Source organism: Pungitius pungitius, chromosome 4, assembly GCF_949316345.1.
Source record: "Pungitius pungitius chromosome 4, fPunPun2.1, whole genome shotgun sequence".
In the NCBI taxonomy this organism is placed as follows: Eukaryota; Metazoa; Chordata; class Actinopteri; order Perciformes; family Gasterosteidae; genus Pungitius; species Pungitius pungitius.
In genome coordinates, this window is record NC_084903.1 from 20,899,854 (window position 1) to 20,919,617 (window position 19,764).

Here is a 19,764-nt window from a genome sequence, read left to right on the forward strand (position 1 = left end):
GTGTGTGCGCGTCCGACAGAGACTTGCAGGGGGTGGGGTGGGGGGGGGGGGGGGAGTGGAGAGTGGAGTAATTCCAGCTTCTCTTTAAAACAACTTCTCAGCACGGAATCCTTGTCCCGGAGTTTTGTTTGTTGCGCTGGAGTCCCGGGGACTCTGCAGCGGGATTATCGCTTCCAACCACAGCGACACAAACCACCGGCACGTCGGGTGCTGCGGGGATTTAATTCGAAGTGAAGTGGAAGGATCGCTCACGGTTCAAGAGGTTCACGAAGGCAGAAACTCCGCAAAAAAACGTCTGGATTATCGTTTCCGATGAACGTTCGTGTTCGCGTAAAAGCGACGCCGCTCCCGGAGAGGTCCGACTATGGTGTGTGGATCGTGTGCGGGGATCTCGGCGTGTCGGGGCAGTTGAGGGCTTTGCGCGAGGGCTGCCACTAGTCGCGGCTTTAATTGAGTCGTCGGCGGCGCCGGCAGGTCGCTGCGCGGTGGCCGCGCGAAGCCTTCCCGTGCAGACGTCTTGGCGATGTTTTAACACGACAACGCGTGGTTTTGAAATCACTCCTCTGATGCTGCGGGAGAGCCAGAAAACGGTGACCACCGGCTGCGCATGTGGTGCGCGCCGTGCACAAACCCGCGGTCCTGCGCGTCGGGCGTAAATCGATGTGGCAGCCTCCCGAGACCCGGGCGGGACCGACAGGGCAAAACCAAAACTGTCTAAGGTTGTCGTATGTTCAAGTCGAAACGCTCAGGTCTTGTACGGCGACTCTGGAGAAGCCGTCTGGTCACCGAGAGCGACGGACGGGATGGAGGCAGACGAGGTGAGGAAGGACGGAACGGCCCGTGCGGCAGACACCCGGGAAAGCTGCGCAGACACGAGCAGCGGTCGGTGACGCACGCCGACCCGTTTCCGGGACCCACGGGGGAGGCTGGAGACCTCACGGAGAGCGCCGAGAGGGAGGAAGAGGAGCAGCCGGAGGATGACCGGGGCGCCATGTGCACTCCGGAGCCGAGGGGCTCCCGGCGGGGACAGCAGGGCGACGCCAGGACGGTGACGTGTTGTTTGTTCGGGGAATGGGACCTCAGACCCCGGAGCCCTTATTGGGCCCCGCGGAAAGACGCAGGGGGCGCTTGTCAGTGCGCCCCGAGGCACGCGGCGCTGGAGGAGGAACTCGCGAGCACCGCGCACGCTTTTTTGAAAAGACTCAAGGAGAGATCTCTGGATGCCTTGGTGAAGGCCGTGGAGACCAAAGGAGGGATGCCCAGCGAGTGTGTCATGGTGCCCAGCACCGAGCTGCGGCTCGGGGCGCGTCACGTCCCTCCACAGTGGCTCGTGTCCAAGGTGTACCGCTGGAGCGACCTGCCGCCCTCCGCCCGCCTCAAAACGCTGGGCCAGTGCCAGAGCTTCGGCGCAGTCGACGGCGCAAAGGTGTGCTGCAATCCCTATCACTACAGCCGCCTATGTGGACCAGGTAAGGACATCGCCGTTGGGGGAGCGGTGCTTTAAATCAGACATTTCCCTTCAGAAAATAACTTTCAACTTGCATGTGATCAGATGTACGGGTTACAAAGATAGATAATGATGTCGTTCTGTCATTCTTCCCTGTGAAACACCTCATTAACCCTCACCTTCAACCCCCGGGAGTCCAAATGTAGGTGCAGGGCCTCGCTGGGAATGAAGTGAATCTCATTAAAGTGAAGGGCGTCATTATATATAGATATATTGTGACATAGATAATACATTATATTTGCAACGTGAATATAAATCGGTCACAGTGTTGTTTGCCTGCAACCTGGACCTCAACAAGAACATAGTTATTGTTGACGTAGTCACAATGACGAGAAAAGAACACTTATTAAGTCCTTTCAGTTGTTCCTGATGGAGCCATCTTCCATTTGCAATAATATGTTACTGCACACTATGTACAGCCCCCGACAGTAAATATCGTGTGTCACTGCATGCATGCAGTTCTCATAACTCTGGCCTTTTTCTTTTTTTCCAACCATTACTTTTATTCCACACACATTTATTTAAATTTGCACAAAACTTTGCTGCTTCCCACATCATCCAATTGAAGGTCGCTCTCAAGTTGCACTTAGACTCTCTTTTTATCTTCTTCTAATTCTTCTGTCTCTCTCTCTCTCTCTCTCTCTCTCTCTCTCTCTCTCTCTTACAAGGAGGTCGTCCTCTTGTTATTTAGGTGAAGGAGTGCCGATAATATACAGTTTGCATAGTGCTGGCGCCAGACTGACGCGCTGGGTATCTGACTGAGAACTCCAGCAATTACTGCCTGTGCTCTTAAAGGGGCCGCAGCCGCAAACCCGCGTCCACTTTGGACCCGGAGGGACTCTCCCTGCAGCATTTGCTGGTAGTTCACAGTGCTGCTTTCACATAGAAGAAGTCCCCCCCCCCCCCCCCCCCCACCCGCCCCTGTGAGACAACTTGGCTGAAAACTTTACGAAGATGTCGTGAAAGCAAAAGGGCAAACTGAACACATTGAGAATCCAATATAGCTCGCTTTAAAAAGATAAACAAGACAGGGCGAGATGCCTGCAGGTCCAGGTTGTATTTAAAAAAAAAAAAATAGAATAGACTGCACATGATTACAGTGTCGCAATCATGCAGTCACTGCAAAAGCTCCTCAGATCTGTTTCTGAAGGTGGCCTATAAATCTAAACAGTGATATTACCTCAGGACCAACAACATGTGAAGAGGTAGTCCAGACATTATCATTAGCTACAGAAACAGGTGTTGTGTCAGTTCAACCACTCTGAAAATGGAGTGCATGTATTATTGTGCTTCATGTCGTTTAAAGACTTTTTTTAACGTGCTTCTTGATTGAGTTTGTATCTCTATGGTTGAAATGCACTTACTGTATATTATCGCTTTGGATAAAAGTAATGTAATTGAGGATTATCAAGAGCTGGGTTTTCAAAATAAAACGTGTTATTGTGGATCGTGTATTGTTAGAGTTCGCAACATAGGACAAAGTTCATGATGCGTTAAACAAAGTATTAAATTGTAAGCATTTCACTTTAATGCTTAAGTTAAGTTAAGGCGGCAGCTCATATTACGGCGTGCGGAGTGATCACCTCTGTACTTTTCTTCCTCCTGCTGACTTGTTGAGCAATAAGACCGTATGCCGCCTTCAAATTAAACGCCAACTGTCGTTGTGTTTTGCAGATTCACCTCCTCCCCCCTACTCCCTGTCCCGTTTGGATGAACACAAGCCACTGGGTGAGTTTGGAGAAACCCTTTCGCCGACATCGCAAACCCGGTTAAAAAAACGACCCAGAGACGGTGTCGTCAACGTCATATTTTCGGCCTGGAAACGCAGATTATCTTCGCGTTGAACGCGACACAGAATTAGTTGAGTCTTATCTGTGCTCATCTCCCCTTTTGAAGTGTAGAGTTTATAATTGGGGAGGCTGTGTTGCTGCAGACACACAGTCTGCTCTCCGGGTTTGAGAGACTTATTAAAGCCGGCGACCAATTCTCATCTTCATTATTCATCCATCAAAACATCGCGTCATTCAAGGTGGCCTTCGAGTAGTCTTTTTTTTTTTTTTTGTAGCCTCCGATAGTCCAAAAAAACGCCAACCACTTCACAATCACATCACGCGTAAGCCCCTAAACATCCAAAAATAATTCTCCTGTTTGTTTGTGTTTCTTCTCTCTCCACAAACCAACCGCCAGACTCGACTCTGTCTTACACTGAAGCTGTGCCCCCCCTCCCGCCCCCTGCGCCTCACGTTTCGTCGAGAGACTACGCTGGTGAGTGACACATCGGGGTTTCGTTTTTTGTTTTTTCCCTGCGGGTCGCGACGTCGCGTCGTTTTTTTTCCTCCTCCCTGAAGAAGTCTGACCTCTCGGCACAGCGTGCGTCATGTAAATCACGCTGACCACCGGTGTCAGTATTTCTTTTTCAGAGGCTGTTGAGACAAGCAGAAGCTGCAGTGCATAAAGCTTCTATTGTCAGAGAGAGAGGGGGGGTGGGGGGGGGGGTCTGGGGGGGTCTCTCACTATCTAGATGCCACAGCAGTGTAGCCTTTCTCTACCCTCTCTCTCTCTCTCCCTCTCTCTCTCTCCCAATGCTTTCTCCACGAGCAAAATATTTCCCTGGGATGAAGCTGCAATAAGATCCCAGTCCCCCTTTTCCCTCACGGAGCCACCCATTCCCCCCCCCCCCCCCCCTTTTCCCCCCCCCCCCCCTCTTTCTTCCCTCAAATCCCTCCATTCCTCTCGGCAATTGAGCGGTGGAAAGAGGCTGGCATTTTTTCGTGGGGGGGGGGGGGGCGAGCGGCTCTGATGAGGCGGAGGTGTAGAGTTTTTTTTTTTGTGTGTATATGTGGAAAGAGAGACTGGGTGGGGGCCTGAGGGGGGGGGGCTGCGTTTTGGACAGGAAACAGCCCCCTCTAGATGATGAAACTGGAGCTTTATTTGTTTACGTGCCGGGGTCGGGTGGAGATGTCCTCGTAGCGTTAGAAGAAACCCACAAGGCCCGCTCGGTCCAGCCTCCCTGGGCCCGCGCGTGGACGGCGCCGAAAGGAGGCGAACGGGCCCCCGTGAGGCCTGCGTAGCGCAGTCGCAGCGTCGCGGGGCTCTCTGCAGAATCATCTGCTGCCCCCCCCCCCCCCACCCCCCCACAGAAATGTGAAAAGAATGATGCTTTAATTGCTTGGATTACATTTTCTCTGCAGTTATTTCCAACAATGAGGATCTAAAGGCAGCTTTAAAGCTTTTCCACACGCTTATGAATGTTTTCTAAAACGTATTAGATGCACACAGTGTGCACGGTTTTATTTGTGGGATATGAACTCATTTTGTTTCCAGTCTGCTCAGTCGAGGTCACGAGTCAAACAAGAGGCACGTTTTAGGTTTTATTGTCTGCCTGGTGAAAAAGAGTCTAAATAGATAAGATTCCTTAAAAGATGTTGTGTGTTTGGGTAATTCTGTGTGTGTGTGTGTGTGTGTGGTCTCTGATCCCCTGCCCCCCCCCTAACCCTAACCACCCACCCCCCCCCCCACACACCAGAACGCTGCAGCCAAGAAGCGGAGCAGCTCAGGCCAAGAGCTGGAGCAGGAAAGAGACTTAACGGAGGTAGCCAGGAATCCTGCGTGTAGCTTTTGTCAAGTTGTAAGGCCCCTCTTTTGAGTAACGACTGGTATAATGAGCAGGAAGTAAGCCGAACACGAAGCGCGCACCAAAAGAATCGTCTGCAGCTCTGTAAAGAGAAGACCTTGATGTTTCTTGGATCTTTCACGAGTGTGAATGGAGCTTTTCTGTGCAGGTGATCATCTAAAAGCCTCTGATGTTTTTCTTTAGAACAAATGCAAACATTGAACATGTGCTTCGGCACTTTAGCATATCTTTTTTAAATTTCTTTTTTTTATTCCTTTTTAAAGCCGCCCTTGCTTTTAAGGGGGGGGTGAGGGGAAGGCTGCAGCAGGGTGTGGTCCATACATACCTTTGCCCGGGCCTCTTTTATCATTCAATCAGTTAACGTTCCCTTCAAACCGCAGCAGACGGCACGGCTTTGAAAGGGGGGGAAAAAAAAGCCACTGGAAGTTTCATAAATCGACTTGGACTGTCGCTCCGTGACACCCGACAAAACGTGTCATTCGGCTGCTTATTGTCAGGGTCACTGTGTATGTGTGTGTGTGTGTGTGTGTGTCACTGTGTGTGTGTGTGTGTGCGTGTGAGGGAGTGAGACGAGAGGGAGAAAGGGAGGAATTTCTGTCTGACTCAGTGATAAGATCGTTCCAGAAAACTAGCATAGGGGTTCTTCTGGACCCAAAACGCACATAGAAACGAACATCACGCGATCGGCCGTAAGCGAAAGGCAACGTTCTTGCTGTTTTTTTTTTTCAACTTGACATTTAATATCACTTTTTTCAAAATAAGATTTACTGGAGCATCTCAACTACTATCTTGACACAAAGTACATGCACGGGCTGGTCTTTGACGACTTTTTGATCATTTAATAGGCGAACTGCTCCTTCAGCTTCCAGTGTTGACGGGAACATATTGTTTTGGGGGGAATGATGTGTGACTTGTTGGAGAAAACCCAGCAGAAACATGAACAACAGCGTGAGACAAAAGGACAACTCGCACGATCACGAAAAAACAACGTGAACGTACCAGTTTCCAGCCAATAAACAACCTTTTGTTTCACAAAAAAATCACAAAAAATGATGGTTATTTTAAGGGGTGGGAGAGACTGTGGAAAGGACGAGGCCAGAAGAGACGGCGACGTCTTCGGCAGCGATGACGTCATCGCACTGCGCTCCTCAGACCCTTCGTCCCCCTTGTTGTCTTTAGGCTTTTAGAACGTGTGGAAACAAGTGAAGCAAATGGTACTTAGTGGACATTAGCGTGTCCTGGACTGCACTGAGGTATAAGGACAAGTAGGCTGCCCCCCTTCTGCCCCTCAGTAATCATATTTTGGTGGCTTGTTTGCTTAAGCGGAGCAGGTATCAGCCAAACATCCTGTCTCAAAGCCCTGTCTGCACTCGCTGCCGCATTAACCCCATGAATCGGCCCTTTGACTGATGGGGCACGGCCCAGGAATGTTGGGAAATTGGGGAGGTGGGGGGGGGATGAGGGGCTCCGACTCTGGAGGGTGACACCTGATACGCGTTTGAACGTATCGCCGCCGATGCTTAAAGGGCGGCGCGGACCCCGGGCCGACATTCTTGGAGGAGGGGGGGGGGGGGGGGTCGTGGAGGTCGCTTTCGGGGGTTCGACGCCGGGCCGTACGTGGTGCAAAGTGGTGCAAAGGCGCGAGGCGTCACGCGTGTGGGGACGGGGGGACGGGGGAGTGGTCCTCTCAGTGACCTGGAGCCTCGGGTCTCTCTGCTGGCGATGCGTCCCCTTTTTACGCCTCACTGAGACACATTAGACTGTGGAATTCAACATCAAGTGCCGGCCCATTTGCCATTTCCTCAAGTATTTTCCACGCCGGGTACCATCCACCCAGCGCTCCCTCACGTCGGTTTGGTTTATTCCCTTTTTGTTGGTTTTCAGGATTCCTTTGGGCCTTTTTATGGGTTTAGACCGTTATTAAAACCCCGTCTACGAGAAATAAAGTTCATATGCATCCAATGTTCGACTGTGGGGAATTGCTCGCCGATGTTCAACGCATTTGTCACAACATCCCTTCACAGTGACCACTCATCAGGCAACGGCAACAGGAGTTTTAAGGCCCTGACACATTTAGAAGAAGCAAGAATTGAGTGTTTTCCGCTCAGTTTCTCGCAGAAGTAGGCGGTAAACCCTTCTCTGCCCAGGCACCAACGCCGCAACTTCTTGCATGTAAAACGCGTTTGTTGGGGCGGAGACGTAGAAACAGTCAACACGCAGGACTCTGAAGGACTTTGGTCCAAGTGCTTGAGGACACAGGGAGGGATATCGGATAACGCCGCGGGTTTCGCCCAATACGGAACTAAAAGGACAAAAGCACAAATAGTTTCATTTAATTTCCTATTTATTGACATCTTATTTTCAGGAATTCGGTCTTTGATCTCGGCTTCCGTTCCCGCCCCCCTCCCCCCCCGCGGTAGACGCAACACCGCTTCACGTGTCTGTGTGAGTGGCATTAGTTAACCCTTGACCTCCTAAAGAGTTCATGGACTTCAGGAAGTGTTACACGTGAGAAAGAGAGTAACAGATAACGTTTCAGCGACGTTGCCTCCTCTCTCTTTTTTCCGATCCCCTCTTCTATTCTCCCTCTTCCTCCTCGCGTTGGGTCTCTTGTCCCTCTTTGTCTGATACGGGTTGACACTGGTTCCTTCCATAGCCCTCTCCAGTGTGCCGTCCACGCAGTCTGGATCTCTTTCCCTCCGTCTTTTTGCGAGTCTCATTCTGGCCACCCCTCTCTCTCTTTCGGGTCCATGTTGTCAAGCCATCACAATTTAAAATAAGGTTTAAATTACAGGACTGGCTGTGGCGTTCCGTTGTTCCCTCAGAGTTTTTGCCAACCCGCAATTTGGCTTTTAATGGAATCCTGCCATGCGGCTGAACCTGGAGATTCTTTGCAGATGTGTACACAGGCTCTCTGGCTCTGTGAAATGCAGGAAACTGTCGCCTGTGCTGGAAGCGCAGAGTTAAGACCAAGGCGACATTTTCAGGTTTTTTTTTTTTTTCAGGCAATGTAGCGTGTGTGTGTGGGGTTGTGCGTGCGTGCGTGCGTGCGTGCGTGTGTGTGTGTGTGTGTGTGTGTGCTGGGCATTCACCCGTGATATTGGAAACTACACTAACACTCACAGTAGCCCAGTGTATTTAAGCTCCAGCATCCGACTTTAATGAGGAGTGTATATACGCAACAGACATATACGTAACTATAGATATATATCTAAATATTTATAGTTAGGTATATGTATATATAACTAGAAATATATAGCTATGTATTTACCGTTACGTATACATAATAAGTGACGTGTTTATAGTTACGTAATTTACTTACTGCATATGCATATTTACATATATATGACACATTTTAATGCCACTTATTTTGCTCCAAATTACTGGAAACATAACTATTTCATGGGTGAACCTGCGCGAGTCGATGTTTCTGGCGTGTGACCCACATTTCATACAACTGTGCAGCCCCCCCCCCTCAGCTGCACGGTGTCCAGTAGCCCATCGGTTGAGTCGCTGATGAAATAAAAACACTAATAAAGTTAGCAACTAGCAAACAAGGCTAAAAAGCTAGAAATTCTGGGTTTGAGATGATTCCTTAAATATAACCACATGTCCCTGTATTTATACAGTGTGGACATATCCACACAGTGAGCTGGGACTATAACAGGCTGTGTTCCTTAATCAAAGCAGATTTAATTCATGGTAAATGCTGTTGTTATCGTTCACATGTGCAAAGGTAACTCTACTAATTCACTGCAGGCTTCACATTCCTCGTGTCACCCCCCCCCCCCCCCCCCCCCCCCCCCCCCCACCCCCCTCACTGCGTGAGTTATGCATGGCGATTGTGCATTGTACTGTCAGCCCACGGTTATTTTTTTAAACATCAGCGCGTTCCACGCTGGCGTTTCATTCAGATAGTTCTCCCCAAATGAAGTTTGAGAAGGAATCTCATAACGGCGTCTCCGCAGAGGAACCAACCAATGGATCCGTCCCACCAATAAATGTGTGTAATTATGTCGTGAGGAGTGAAGGCCGTTCGGTGGGACCCCGCGAGGCTCAATGAGAGACTTGTCAACTTGACCCCGGTGACTGGCCGGGCGGGGGGGGGGGGGGGGGGGGGGAGGAAGTGTTGAGGAAGAGGGCCTGTCCAGGAATGTGTTGGGAGGGGGGGGCTGTCAACTGCAGAGCTCCGCTTCTCGCCGTCTCCTTTTGTCTCTCAATTCAGAGTTCAAATGGACTTTTTCATTCTCACCGGGTTTGTGCCTCTTCTCGCAGCGTAAGAAGAACCATCTGTAGGTAACTGTTGGACCACACGTTGCATCAAAAACCCCGTCAGCTGATCCCCACCCCCCCCCCCCGGGGAAGCCGCTTCCAGCGCAAAAACGTCGTCTTTGATGTGTTTGTTTTCACCTCGTGTGCGCGAAAAAAAACAGCATTACGCCAGAAATGCAGGTCAAATGACGGTGATGAAGAACAATAAATCACGCACCAACACTGGAGCTCATCCTCCTGCCGCTAAGCTGACTTGTTCCTACCGAGCCTGTTTTGGGGCCTCTGCTGCCAAAATGGCACACCCACGATAAAAAGTGTTATACCTCCGTGGCTACTTTGTCTATCTGGACAATTGTTTTCAGTCAGGAAAAAGGCGTGAGTGTGCTTATGTGCAAAAACTTAACTTAACTTTATATGTTATTGGTGAAGAAATAAATCAATATAACCTTTTGAGATTTAGTGCAAAAGAAAGTGGTAATATAATGGGAAATAGTCAGGCTCATTTATTCAGCTGTAATCATAAAAACCAAAGTGGAAACCGTTTTGGATCTCCAGCTCCCCCCCCCCCCCCTAGTCCATAAGTGACGACACAAAGCGTGGCGGACGATACGAGACGTGACAGCGGAGTCCCGAGTGCAACAATGGACGAGACGTTGGAGACATTCTTTGGCCTCGGCTCGTCTTTGAAGCAGCAGCAGAAATGCAGGAAACTGGTTACTTTCTCTCTTCCTCCTTGGAGGAGCTTTTCCCAAACTACCCCCCCCCCCCCCCGAAAAACACGTCTCGCTAGGAACCCTTCGGTTGGACGCACGGCGGACAACTTTCCTGTGGCCCCCGTTGACCCCGTGAAGGGGGGGGCGAAGGAATGCGGCCGTTTGTTCGCATGGAATAATGGTCGGCGTTGGAGCGCTGTGTTTCTCTTGGAAGCCGGCGAAGGGGCCGCGGAGCCGCACACTGCAGCGGGCTGCATCACAAGATCCACTTTACAATGGAAACACAGGGAGAAGGAAATAGCGTGCGTGTGCAGGAATCTGTGTGTGTGTGTGTGTGTGTGTGTGTGTGTGGGGGGGGGGGGATTGTAAAGGCCGTGTCTGGGCGATAACGCAGCCCTCCTGATGGCAGCGATAGTCGAGACGCCAGCTTGAAAGTGGCGTCGCTGGACCGAAGTTGCCCTGTAATGATCGTTGTCTCAGACAACACGCAACCTACCGTTTGCACAGAGGGAGGGGTACGCACGCCCCGCCCCCCCCTCACCCCGACCCAATCTCTTTTGGGGGGGGGGGGGGGGATTTGAGGAAGTTAAATCAAAACAAAGCGTCTCAGAGGCGGCCGACATTTGGTCAGTAGCTGAATTCTATCCACCCCTCTGTCGCCCCCCCCCCTTCTCTCTCTCTCTCTCTGCCCAACCCACTTCTTTCAGCACAGTTGAAGAGTCTAATAACTGGAGGGGAATCTAATCCTTGGCACTGGATGAAAGACGGGGGTCTCTCCCCCCCCCTCCCTCCCTCCCTTTCTCACAGTCTCTTTCTCTCTCTTCCTTTTTTCCCCTGGATGCTGGTTATGCTTGGCAGGTTCTCTCTCTCTTTCCCTCTCATTTTCCCGCTCCCTCGTTCAACCAGTCTCTTTTTTTTTTTTTTCTTTTTTTTACTCCTCTACTTCCCCCTTATTTTTCCCCCAGAGCTTTTTTTTTTTTCTTCACCTCTGTGCAGGTTAGGGTTAGCAAGAGGAGGCCTCAACTGCTCCGACTGGAGGGAGAGAAGAACATGTATAGTTTGGGTTTTGGGTCATGTATAATTGTGTTTTCAAAGCAGGCTGTTTTCATGCACTTTGTAGCGATGCTTACAAAAAGTAATGAACTTTAATGGGCATGTATATATCACAAGAAATCAATTCTTTGGGAACTAGACGGTAGAACCGGCGAGTCAAGTGGGGATAACATTTCTTCAGATGCGGCCGGCTGTAATGAGGAAATGCAGCTTTGGCCAAGATAACCATCTTTTTCCCCCGGCTACGTTCACCAAGCACGAGTGTGATTTCGGTCTTCTGATCCCAGCCTCAACAAGGAAACAAGTAAAGGGGTATTTCCCAAAACCTCCAACTATTCTTCTTGACATCTCTTCCAGAGGAAGAAAGGAAAGGGGAAAGACGAATGTTGTTGTCACTGTCTGACCCTTGAACTTTGCTTTTCTATCAGATAAAACTGGCACTAAGAGACAGCGATTTTGAAACGAAACAACAAAGGCCACTTATCTAATTGGTCGAACAGAGCCGCTAAACGGCGGTCGGGCGTAACTGCTCGCAGGACGCCGCCGTGATTGCTGCCAGCCGCTGGCGTGCAGATGTGGGTTGGCGCGTTCACGCGGGCGCCCTCTGACGCGCGGGGGGCTCACGGCTTCCGCCGCCCCAAAACGTAAACACGCTGATAACCTCCAGTCTGAACCCGTCTTTTGGAATTCCAGCGAGGACGTTTGGTCGCCCAGCCGCTCCTTCCTCTTTCCTCCTCCTCCTCCTCCTTCCCCCCTCCTCCCTGCCTCCCTCGAATGTTCTCACACGAGCTCATCACACCTGGAGCTGGATGACACTGTGCCAGAAGCATGAACGTGACATGCGGTACCGCTCGCTCCGTCACACACACACCGCCCCAAAATTAGGATTAAATAGTTTAAACAACGCACCTGTCGATCTTCAGCTTTTTGCCATGTTTGCCAATTTTTTTTGCCATTTTTCTTTCGCATTTTTATACTTTATGGTATGTGTTAGGTTCTGAAGGCCGAAGGGGAGACCAGCTTCCCTTTCTTCTCGTCCAGGCAGGACACAGTGAAGCAAAAGTCAACTAGCTCGGGTTTTAAAAATCAAAAAGTATTTAATAACTAAACAAAGAGTAAGGCCTACAATTACAAAGTGAATTAAAATTGTGAATAGTGATATATTTCGCGAAATAGAGATTTCCCCGGCCAAGTCAAAAGTGACTCCTCAGGACGGCTGCAGGAAAAATCTGCCTGTTCTTATTCCTTGGTTTGGTGATTTGAAGCTCCCGGGGGGGTTGTCTTCGGGGTGTATTTGAATGTCATTGGCTCCTTCCTGGTCCGGCCTTTTCACCCCTAGGTGTGAATCTGCTGCAGCAACCTGAAACCCTCTCTGTCTCTTCTGGCCCTTTCATTCCCCTGCATTCTCTTGTAAACATCTGGCTTTATGCCTCAAAGAGTGAAAATAACATCATATACATAGTTTGTCTTCATCTTATAACTAGTACACTTCAGTTACAACACAACATATAAGATCACAGTACTTAATGGTTTATCACAGTACTTAATGGTTTATCACAGTTTATCTGGTGCAACACATTGCCTCATGCGGCTGTCTTGCATCCAATTGCTAAATTAATACCTGACAGGAGAAAAAACTTCTACAAAAAACCCTCTCTGGGAAAAGTAGAAGAAATCCATCAAGACAGACTGTAGCTTCTGTCCCCAGGTTTTAACATTACATCATGACAGGATGTTATTGTGTACAGTATTTATATGATTTATATGACTTTAAATTGTTATTGTCTATAACACATTCACTTCATTCAACATACAAATGTAATATCTACTATCTAACATCACACCAACTACTATTCTATACTAAACATTGTTACATGTAACATACTTCCCACCGCTAGGGGTGCACTTCTACTTAAATTCCTAACATATGCTTTGTGCTTTGAATTTGTTCCATTTGTAAACCAGTAATATGTAAGAAAGTTCTTAACAAATATGGGTGTTAACAATATAAAAAGACATATAGAAAAAGGAGTTAAATCATGTAAGTGAATAAAACAGATTAAATGTTATGGCAGTATTTTAAAAAACTGAATTGTATCATATTGTAGGTTTCATTAGAGACTTTAAAGCATGGATTTAATACGATACTTTCTTCGGCATCATTCATTATGTGTAAATTAAAGTGCACTATGTCTAAAAAACCCTAAAAAGTCTTCTTGAGAAATTAATTTGATTCCAAACTCATAAAGTCTCCCTGTGTTTCCCCAGACATGTTTGTGTAGCCTTATTACAGGGAAGAGCATGGCTTGTAAAAACTGTGTACGTGTGTTGATCTCTCTCTGTGTGTGTGTGTGTGTGTGTGTGTGTGTGTGTGTGTGAGATGGAGAAAGAGAGTCAGAAAGAGATAGAGAGAGAGAGACATTCTGCTAGCTGAGCAGCCCGCTCTCTTATTGGAGAGCTGTAAAAACTCCAGACCGCAGGAGTTGCCAGCCTGGAATTCACTAATGACACACGTGGGCCTCAGATGAGAAGTGCAATTTTCTGTGTGTGTGTGTGTGTGTTTGTGTTTGTGTGTGTTATAGTCATACTCTTTGGATCAGAAGGGGCAATTTGTGTGTGTGTGTGTGTACATGTGTGCATGTTAGACGCCCTATCTCACCATCTAGTGTATGTGTGCTTGTATTGTACAAAAAAAAACCACTCGCACACAAGTCCTCCTCTTCCTCCTCCTCCTCCCTGTCCCACCACGGCCTCTTCCTCCCTCTTTCAAACAAAAATGGCCGCCGTGCAAACATAACACACCTAGCCTAATCTCAGTCTTGGTTCTCTCCCTGAAGCCGTTCCTTGATGGGAGGAGGCCCCCGGTGGATGAAGAGGAGGTGCTCCTCGGGGGGGGGCACGGGCACATGGGTCTTTAAAGCCTCAGTGTCAATAGACTCTCTGGAGCAAAATAATAGCATCACTCTGTGTGGGAGTTAATGTGAGCTGATAGCATGAAGGCTGGGGGGGGGAGAGGTGGGAGGGGGGGGGGGGTCAAGGGTTCACGGGTTGTGCTAGGTTGACAGAGAGCTGAATGCCTTGCACCCCCCCCCCTACTCGCTGCTCCTCCTTAACTCGGGAACTGAGGGAGTGCTGTGGAGGGAGGTGATGAGGAGGAAGCGGGCTGCTCAGTGTTGACACTTCTAGCCACTTTTTCAAAGTATTCACAAGTGACAAATTAAAGGAGAAACACGGAGGTGAATGTCTCCCTCACTGCTGCCCCAGCTACAGTGTCAGGAGATCCTTTTGTAGCCTCTTAAAATGACCCCGTTTAGGAGGAATAATGCAGCCGATGGAATTAGCGCTAGACGGTGCTCTCTGTGGCCCCGTGGATTAGCTTAAACTATTTGTAATGGTGGTTTCGTTTCACACTGGATGCACTCTTTGTGACGCGAATGTTAACCGGCCTCTCTCCTTCCCCCTCAGACACTGGTACCTCCGTCGGCTCCTCGGCCTCCGGCGGGCACCGCTCTCACTGGTGCAGCGTCGCCTACTGGGAGCAGCGCACGCGCGTGGGTCGCCTCTACCCGGCCTACGAGCCCTCGCTCAACATCTTCTACGACCTACCTCAGGGCACCGGCCTCTGCCTGGGCCAGCTGCACGCCAACGCCTACCACAGTCGCCGCGACGACCCGGGCAGCCACGGACGACCCCCCGCCCCCGCCCACGGGAGCGGCGGCGGCGTGCAACAGATACGCAGTAAGATCGGCCACGGCATCGCGCTGAGCCGGGAGCCCGACGGAGTGTGGCTGTACAACCGCAGCCAGCACCCGGTGTTCGTGCACTCGGCCACCCTGGACCCCCCCAGGGCCCGGGGCCTCAGCGTGGAGAGGGTGATGCCGGGCTTCTCCCTCAAGGTGTTTGACTACGAGCGCTCCAGCTGGATGGCGGAGCGCGGCGTGAAGCCCGAGTGCCAGGAGGGGCCCTGGGACCCCCACAGCGTCCGCATCAGTTTCGCCAAGGGCTGGGGGCCCTGCTACTCCAGACAGTTCATCACCTCCTGCCCGTGCTGGCTGGAGGTGCTGCTCAACAACCACAGATAAACTCACAGGAGCTCTCCTCACGCGTTATCCCAATTGTAATCTACCTAGATTTAATATAAAATTTATATATTATATAAAATATATTATACATGTAAATACTTGAGTCGTTTTTACAATGCAATTATTTATATATATATATATATAGTGTAATGTGTATATAGACAAAACAAAACAAACAAAAAAGGAATAAGAATATGCACTTTGGCCTCTATGTACGCATTACAGTTTCTCAGTGTCATTTTTTTCGCAAATATCAACTGTAAAAATAAGACAAACCTGGTTCATGTCCTCGTGATTTAGCGACTCCATCAGAAAGTGTTCCATACACACATTGTCAATAAAGTATTTGTAATAAATGAAGGTTTTCGGTGGCGGATGAAGTTCTTTTACCTATAAGCTAAGGACCAGTCGTGTTCTCGGACTCATTGTTGTGATTCTCCCAGATCAGTTTCCAATTCTGTCGAAGATCCTTAATAGTGAAGAAAAAAATATCAGGGAAGTTGAAGAAACACTCCCCACATCCCCTTGATCTGTGCTGAAGAACGTGGCAACGGTGGTTCTTGAGTAATGAGACCAGGCAAATTGGAGGTTATTGGGTGTAACTCCTCTTCTTAGAGTGTGTGCACAGCTCACACTCGCTGCTATCACAGAGCAAATGAAGGAATGTAAACACAGTTACCGTGTCGAATATGATTATAGACCCACAGAGCTTTGTACAATCTGACACCTTTGTCGAGTAAAGCCTTGAGGTCATGTCATGACGGCATGTGACCCAATTCAAGACTCTGAAAACCAAATAAGTGGACCTTTGAGCTTGGATTTATTTGGATTACACTGTTCCCAAAGTTGAAGATTTATCTCTCATGCTCAAATGTTTGGTTCTTTTGTTGAGCGTCTTAGAACAAAATGCATTTTACAAGAGTGCTCAGATGGCATTAATCATATGAAATGTTCCCTTTTCATTAAAGCGGGTTGCAATGACAAACCGTAAAAAGGCATCACAGTGCCAGTGGTAAGAGACAATAAAGTTCATAACTTTAGAGATTGCACAACAAACCACAGAAAGTTTTATAGTGGAACGGCATCCTGTTTGGCTCTTTCTAACAACACAGTCGCTTACGGAGACTCGTACTGAAGAGCAAGAGCCCGGAATAAAAGGCCCGAACCTCCCCAGAGGCTTCAAGGGCAGCAGCACCTCCTCGTTCAGCTCAGCCAGTCGGGCATTTTTTTGTTTTCATGACCTTGAACCTCTGCAGGCTGCTTTGCTGAAACCTGTAATTAACTTCAGCTCTAAAAGTAAAGAGGGCTTGATTACACAGTCGCAGCGCTCCTCGGGGGGGGAAAACGCAGCCCTCAACAACCTCCGCGTCGCTACAGCACCAAAAGGGAGAGGACGAAGAAGCAAGCGCACGGTCTGCTGTTGCTGCAAAACCGCGGAGAGCGAGGGGGCTTCCACACAGTTGGCTCCATGAGAAGATGGGGGGGGGGGGCCATAAAGCAGTCTGAGGCTGGATGTCGCAGCGTCATTATTGACGAAAAGAAGCGACGAAAAGTGTGTGATGGGAGTTTTAAACTCACGTATTTTCACGTCACAGCAACCAGAACGGGATCAAAACCTTTTCATAAAAGCTCGTTCCCACGTGTACTTCAGTCAAGTCTCCTACTGTGCTTTTCCAGGCAAAGTTTGGGACTCGCGGTCAGGACACAATGGAAGGATTCAGAGGGATCCGGGTGGGAGAGTTGTTGCTGGAAGGACGAGTCCAAAATAACCTGCCATGTTTCTCCTCCGTCTCTTTTTTTTTTTTTTTTTTAGGGGGTGGGGGGGGGGTCTCGAGCTGCGTATCTCCACCGTGCAATTACCCTGTCAAGGTTATGATGTTATAATTATGTTAACGAATACATCAGGGATGGGTAATTAATGGAAGGAATTCTCTGTTTTGTTGCCACAAACAGGATGACAGATGGGTTAAAAGGAAGAAACCAGAGTGCTCACAAGTCTTAGCTCCATACGTGCAAATCTTTGTACGCTTTGTATTTCTGTTGGTCACCTCCACCCTCAAGGCCTAGAGCAGCGGTTCCCAAACTGGTGGGTTGGAGCCCCTAAACAGGACCGCAGGGTTAAACGAGGGTCGTGATGTAGATGGTGTACATCACAGCTGCTGCTTCAGTTCAGCAAAGGAGCTGTTGAGGGGATAGTTTTGAATCAGAAAGGTAAGCACACATTGGTTTGAAGGTATTTATATAGTCTCTAGTCGCTCGGTAAAGAAACGCTTAGGGACAAGCATGATATTTGGGAGAGAATATGGGCATTTTTCAAATTCAAATATTTGCTAACTTTACAAACCACGCCATTAAGCGTGACAGGCGGCTCCCAAGTAGTCAAGAAACACAAAATAAAACGCGCGAAGACCCAGCACAGGTGGATCTGATGAGTGTGGGATATTTTATTAATAAAGAATAAAGAACAATGATCTTCTGGGGTGACTGCGCTCTGTGAATTTAATGTCAGGATGAAATCGACATCTTGGATTTAAATGTTCTAAAGAGATGTTTACTGGTCACATTAGTGAAAGCAGCTGTTCCTCCTTTAAGCAGCTTACACTTAGACATCAGCGTCTATATGCAGCACAAACAATCACTTTCTCCCATTAATATCCACTCAACCAAGAAAGGATTTAGGTTGTTATGGTCATGTTTAGATCATTCAAAGCATAAAGGAAAGGATCAAAGTCTTTGGCAGAGCAAATTTGCAGCGTATGAAAATATTTTGGAGGAGACCAATGGTTCTGAAAATGAATCAATTCCCATAAAGCTTCTGTTTGTTTACCGCACATATAAATAATCTGCCCATAGCTGCAGAGTGATCTTGTTGTGCTGCTTCCATCTCTCTGTCTTAATCTGCCTCCTTCCAACCCCCAACATTTGTATTTCTGAAATCTCACTAAACTATTTACAAACTGCAAAAACAAGACTCACTTGTTTCACTAGAAATGAACAAATAGTCGTCGTGGCTGAGCTCTCTGTGACCTCATTAGTTCGTGGAAATACGTAGAAAGATGACTCTTCCTACTCAGCGAGCTCCACGTCTCCGCCCCGCTGTTTGTTTTGCAGTCCGTCTTTAAGCAACGTGTCCTGTCACCATAGTGTAATTACGGGTGTGTGTGTGTGTGTGTGGGGGGGGGGGGCGTTGGCCTGAAGCTGCTCGCCTCTCGAGTGGAAGCCAAGAGACTCTTCGACTCCTGTTAAACCCCTTCGATCCCCCCAAAGAGCCCCCCCCCCCCCGAGTCACCTGACGGTGTGATGAGGACCGTTGTGATCCCAGAGGTCACCGGAGAAGGTCACAGGAAGTGACTGATTTGGGATGGTTTTTGACAATCACGCGTAGTTAATTACCTGCCATGTCTCCTAATGCTGATCTCTGAACTTTCTAAAAGTCGTGATGCCATTATTTAATCTATTTGAAATATTCTGACTGTGTAAACAAAAACATTTTGTTTTATACACAGGACGTCATCTTCACCTCCATCTCGGTACGCCTTCAAAATAATACTCCTACCACGCCCCGCTACCACATTTTAGTTTGGTACTTTTTGACAGAAACCTTGTTGACATCTTGTCCAACTGTCTGTCAGTAAATATAAAGTCAGGAATGATTCTGAAGTTAAAGATCCAAAAGAAAGCGTTTCTCAAGCTTCCAAATGAACGCAGTGAACGTGGTGGTTGTAATAGTAGTTTAGTTGTGGTAAATATTGTGCCTGGTTATTCTGGCTTAGAGACACACTCCTCAGACAACAGCTTCCAGAGGCACAGAGGATGTTTGACTCATTTCATAGACGTTTTGATTTAATTCCTTCTACAAATCAATGACAAAGAACAATCCTGCCCCGAGACCACACAATCAAGATTCAAACCACCTCCTCTTTTGTTTCCACTCTCCTGTTGCTTGCAGATAAAATGGTTTCCTTGGCGAAACCTGCATTTACCCTAAAATACCACTGAAGAAAAGAAATCCCAACGCAAACCGGCGTTCTCTTCTCCAGGAGGTCTAAATGTTTTCCACATTGAGGGACTGTAAACGGATGCAGGAAATGCTGTCGCTCCGCTCCGCTTTCCAAACTTCCAGAATGTGGTTTTGGCTCCCGGTAAGATGCCAGTGCGGTGGATTCCAGCACCGCACCGACCCCTCCTCAGGTTCCCCCCCCCCCCCCCCCGCCGCCGCCGCCCGAGAGAGAGAGAGAGAGAGAGAGAGAGACTCCAGGAGTCTGCGCCTGCTCTCGGGCCCAGAAGAACACAGTATCTGTATCAATGTGTTTTTTTGGTGCCATTGCAAACCAGATCATCCGTCTGCTCAGTTCATGAGGCCGTGTGATCCCAGCGGCGGATGAAGTGAAGTTGAGCTGCGGGTGGAAAAAAAAAAAAAAAAAAAAAAAACACCAACGGTGAATGACATAAAGTTGGGCGAAGAAGAAAAAGAAAACCGTGCAAATACAGCGTGTTTCAGCC

The 19,764-nt window shown here is 48.7% G+C and overlaps 1 protein-coding gene across 1 annotated transcript; it reads left to right on the top strand.

The window, feature by feature from the left end:
- Nucleotides 1-58: 58 nt before the first annotated feature.
- On the top strand, nucleotides 59-15,626 carry LOC119198291 (mothers against decapentaplegic homolog 6-like). The gene is made up of 4 exons (XM_037455267.2): nucleotides 59-1,469; nucleotides 3,182-3,235; nucleotides 3,695-3,772; nucleotides 14,645-15,626. The coding sequence occupies exons 1-4, from the start codon at nucleotides 728-730 to the stop codon at nucleotides 15,259-15,261; spliced, it is 1,491 nt and encodes a 496-aa protein (XP_037311164.2). The 5' UTR covers nucleotides 59-727; the 3' UTR covers nucleotides 15,262-15,626.
- The last annotated feature ends 4,138 nt before the right edge of the window (nucleotides 15,627-19,764 follow it).

Excerpts from the sequence above, each read along its gene's own strand:
- LOC119198291 (XM_037455267.2), top strand. The coding sequence starts at position 728 with ATGTTCAAGTCGAAACGCTCAGGTCTTGTACGGCGACTCTGGAGAAGC. Across the intron at positions 1,470-3,181 it reads CAGCCGCCTATGTGGACCAG|ATTCACCTCCTCCCCCCTAC; the intron begins GTAAGGACATCG and ends TGTGTTTTGCAG. Across the intron at positions 3,773-14,644 it reads TTCGTCGAGAGACTACGCTG|ACACTGGTACCTCCGTCGGC; the intron begins GTGAGTGACACA and ends CTTCCCCCTCAG.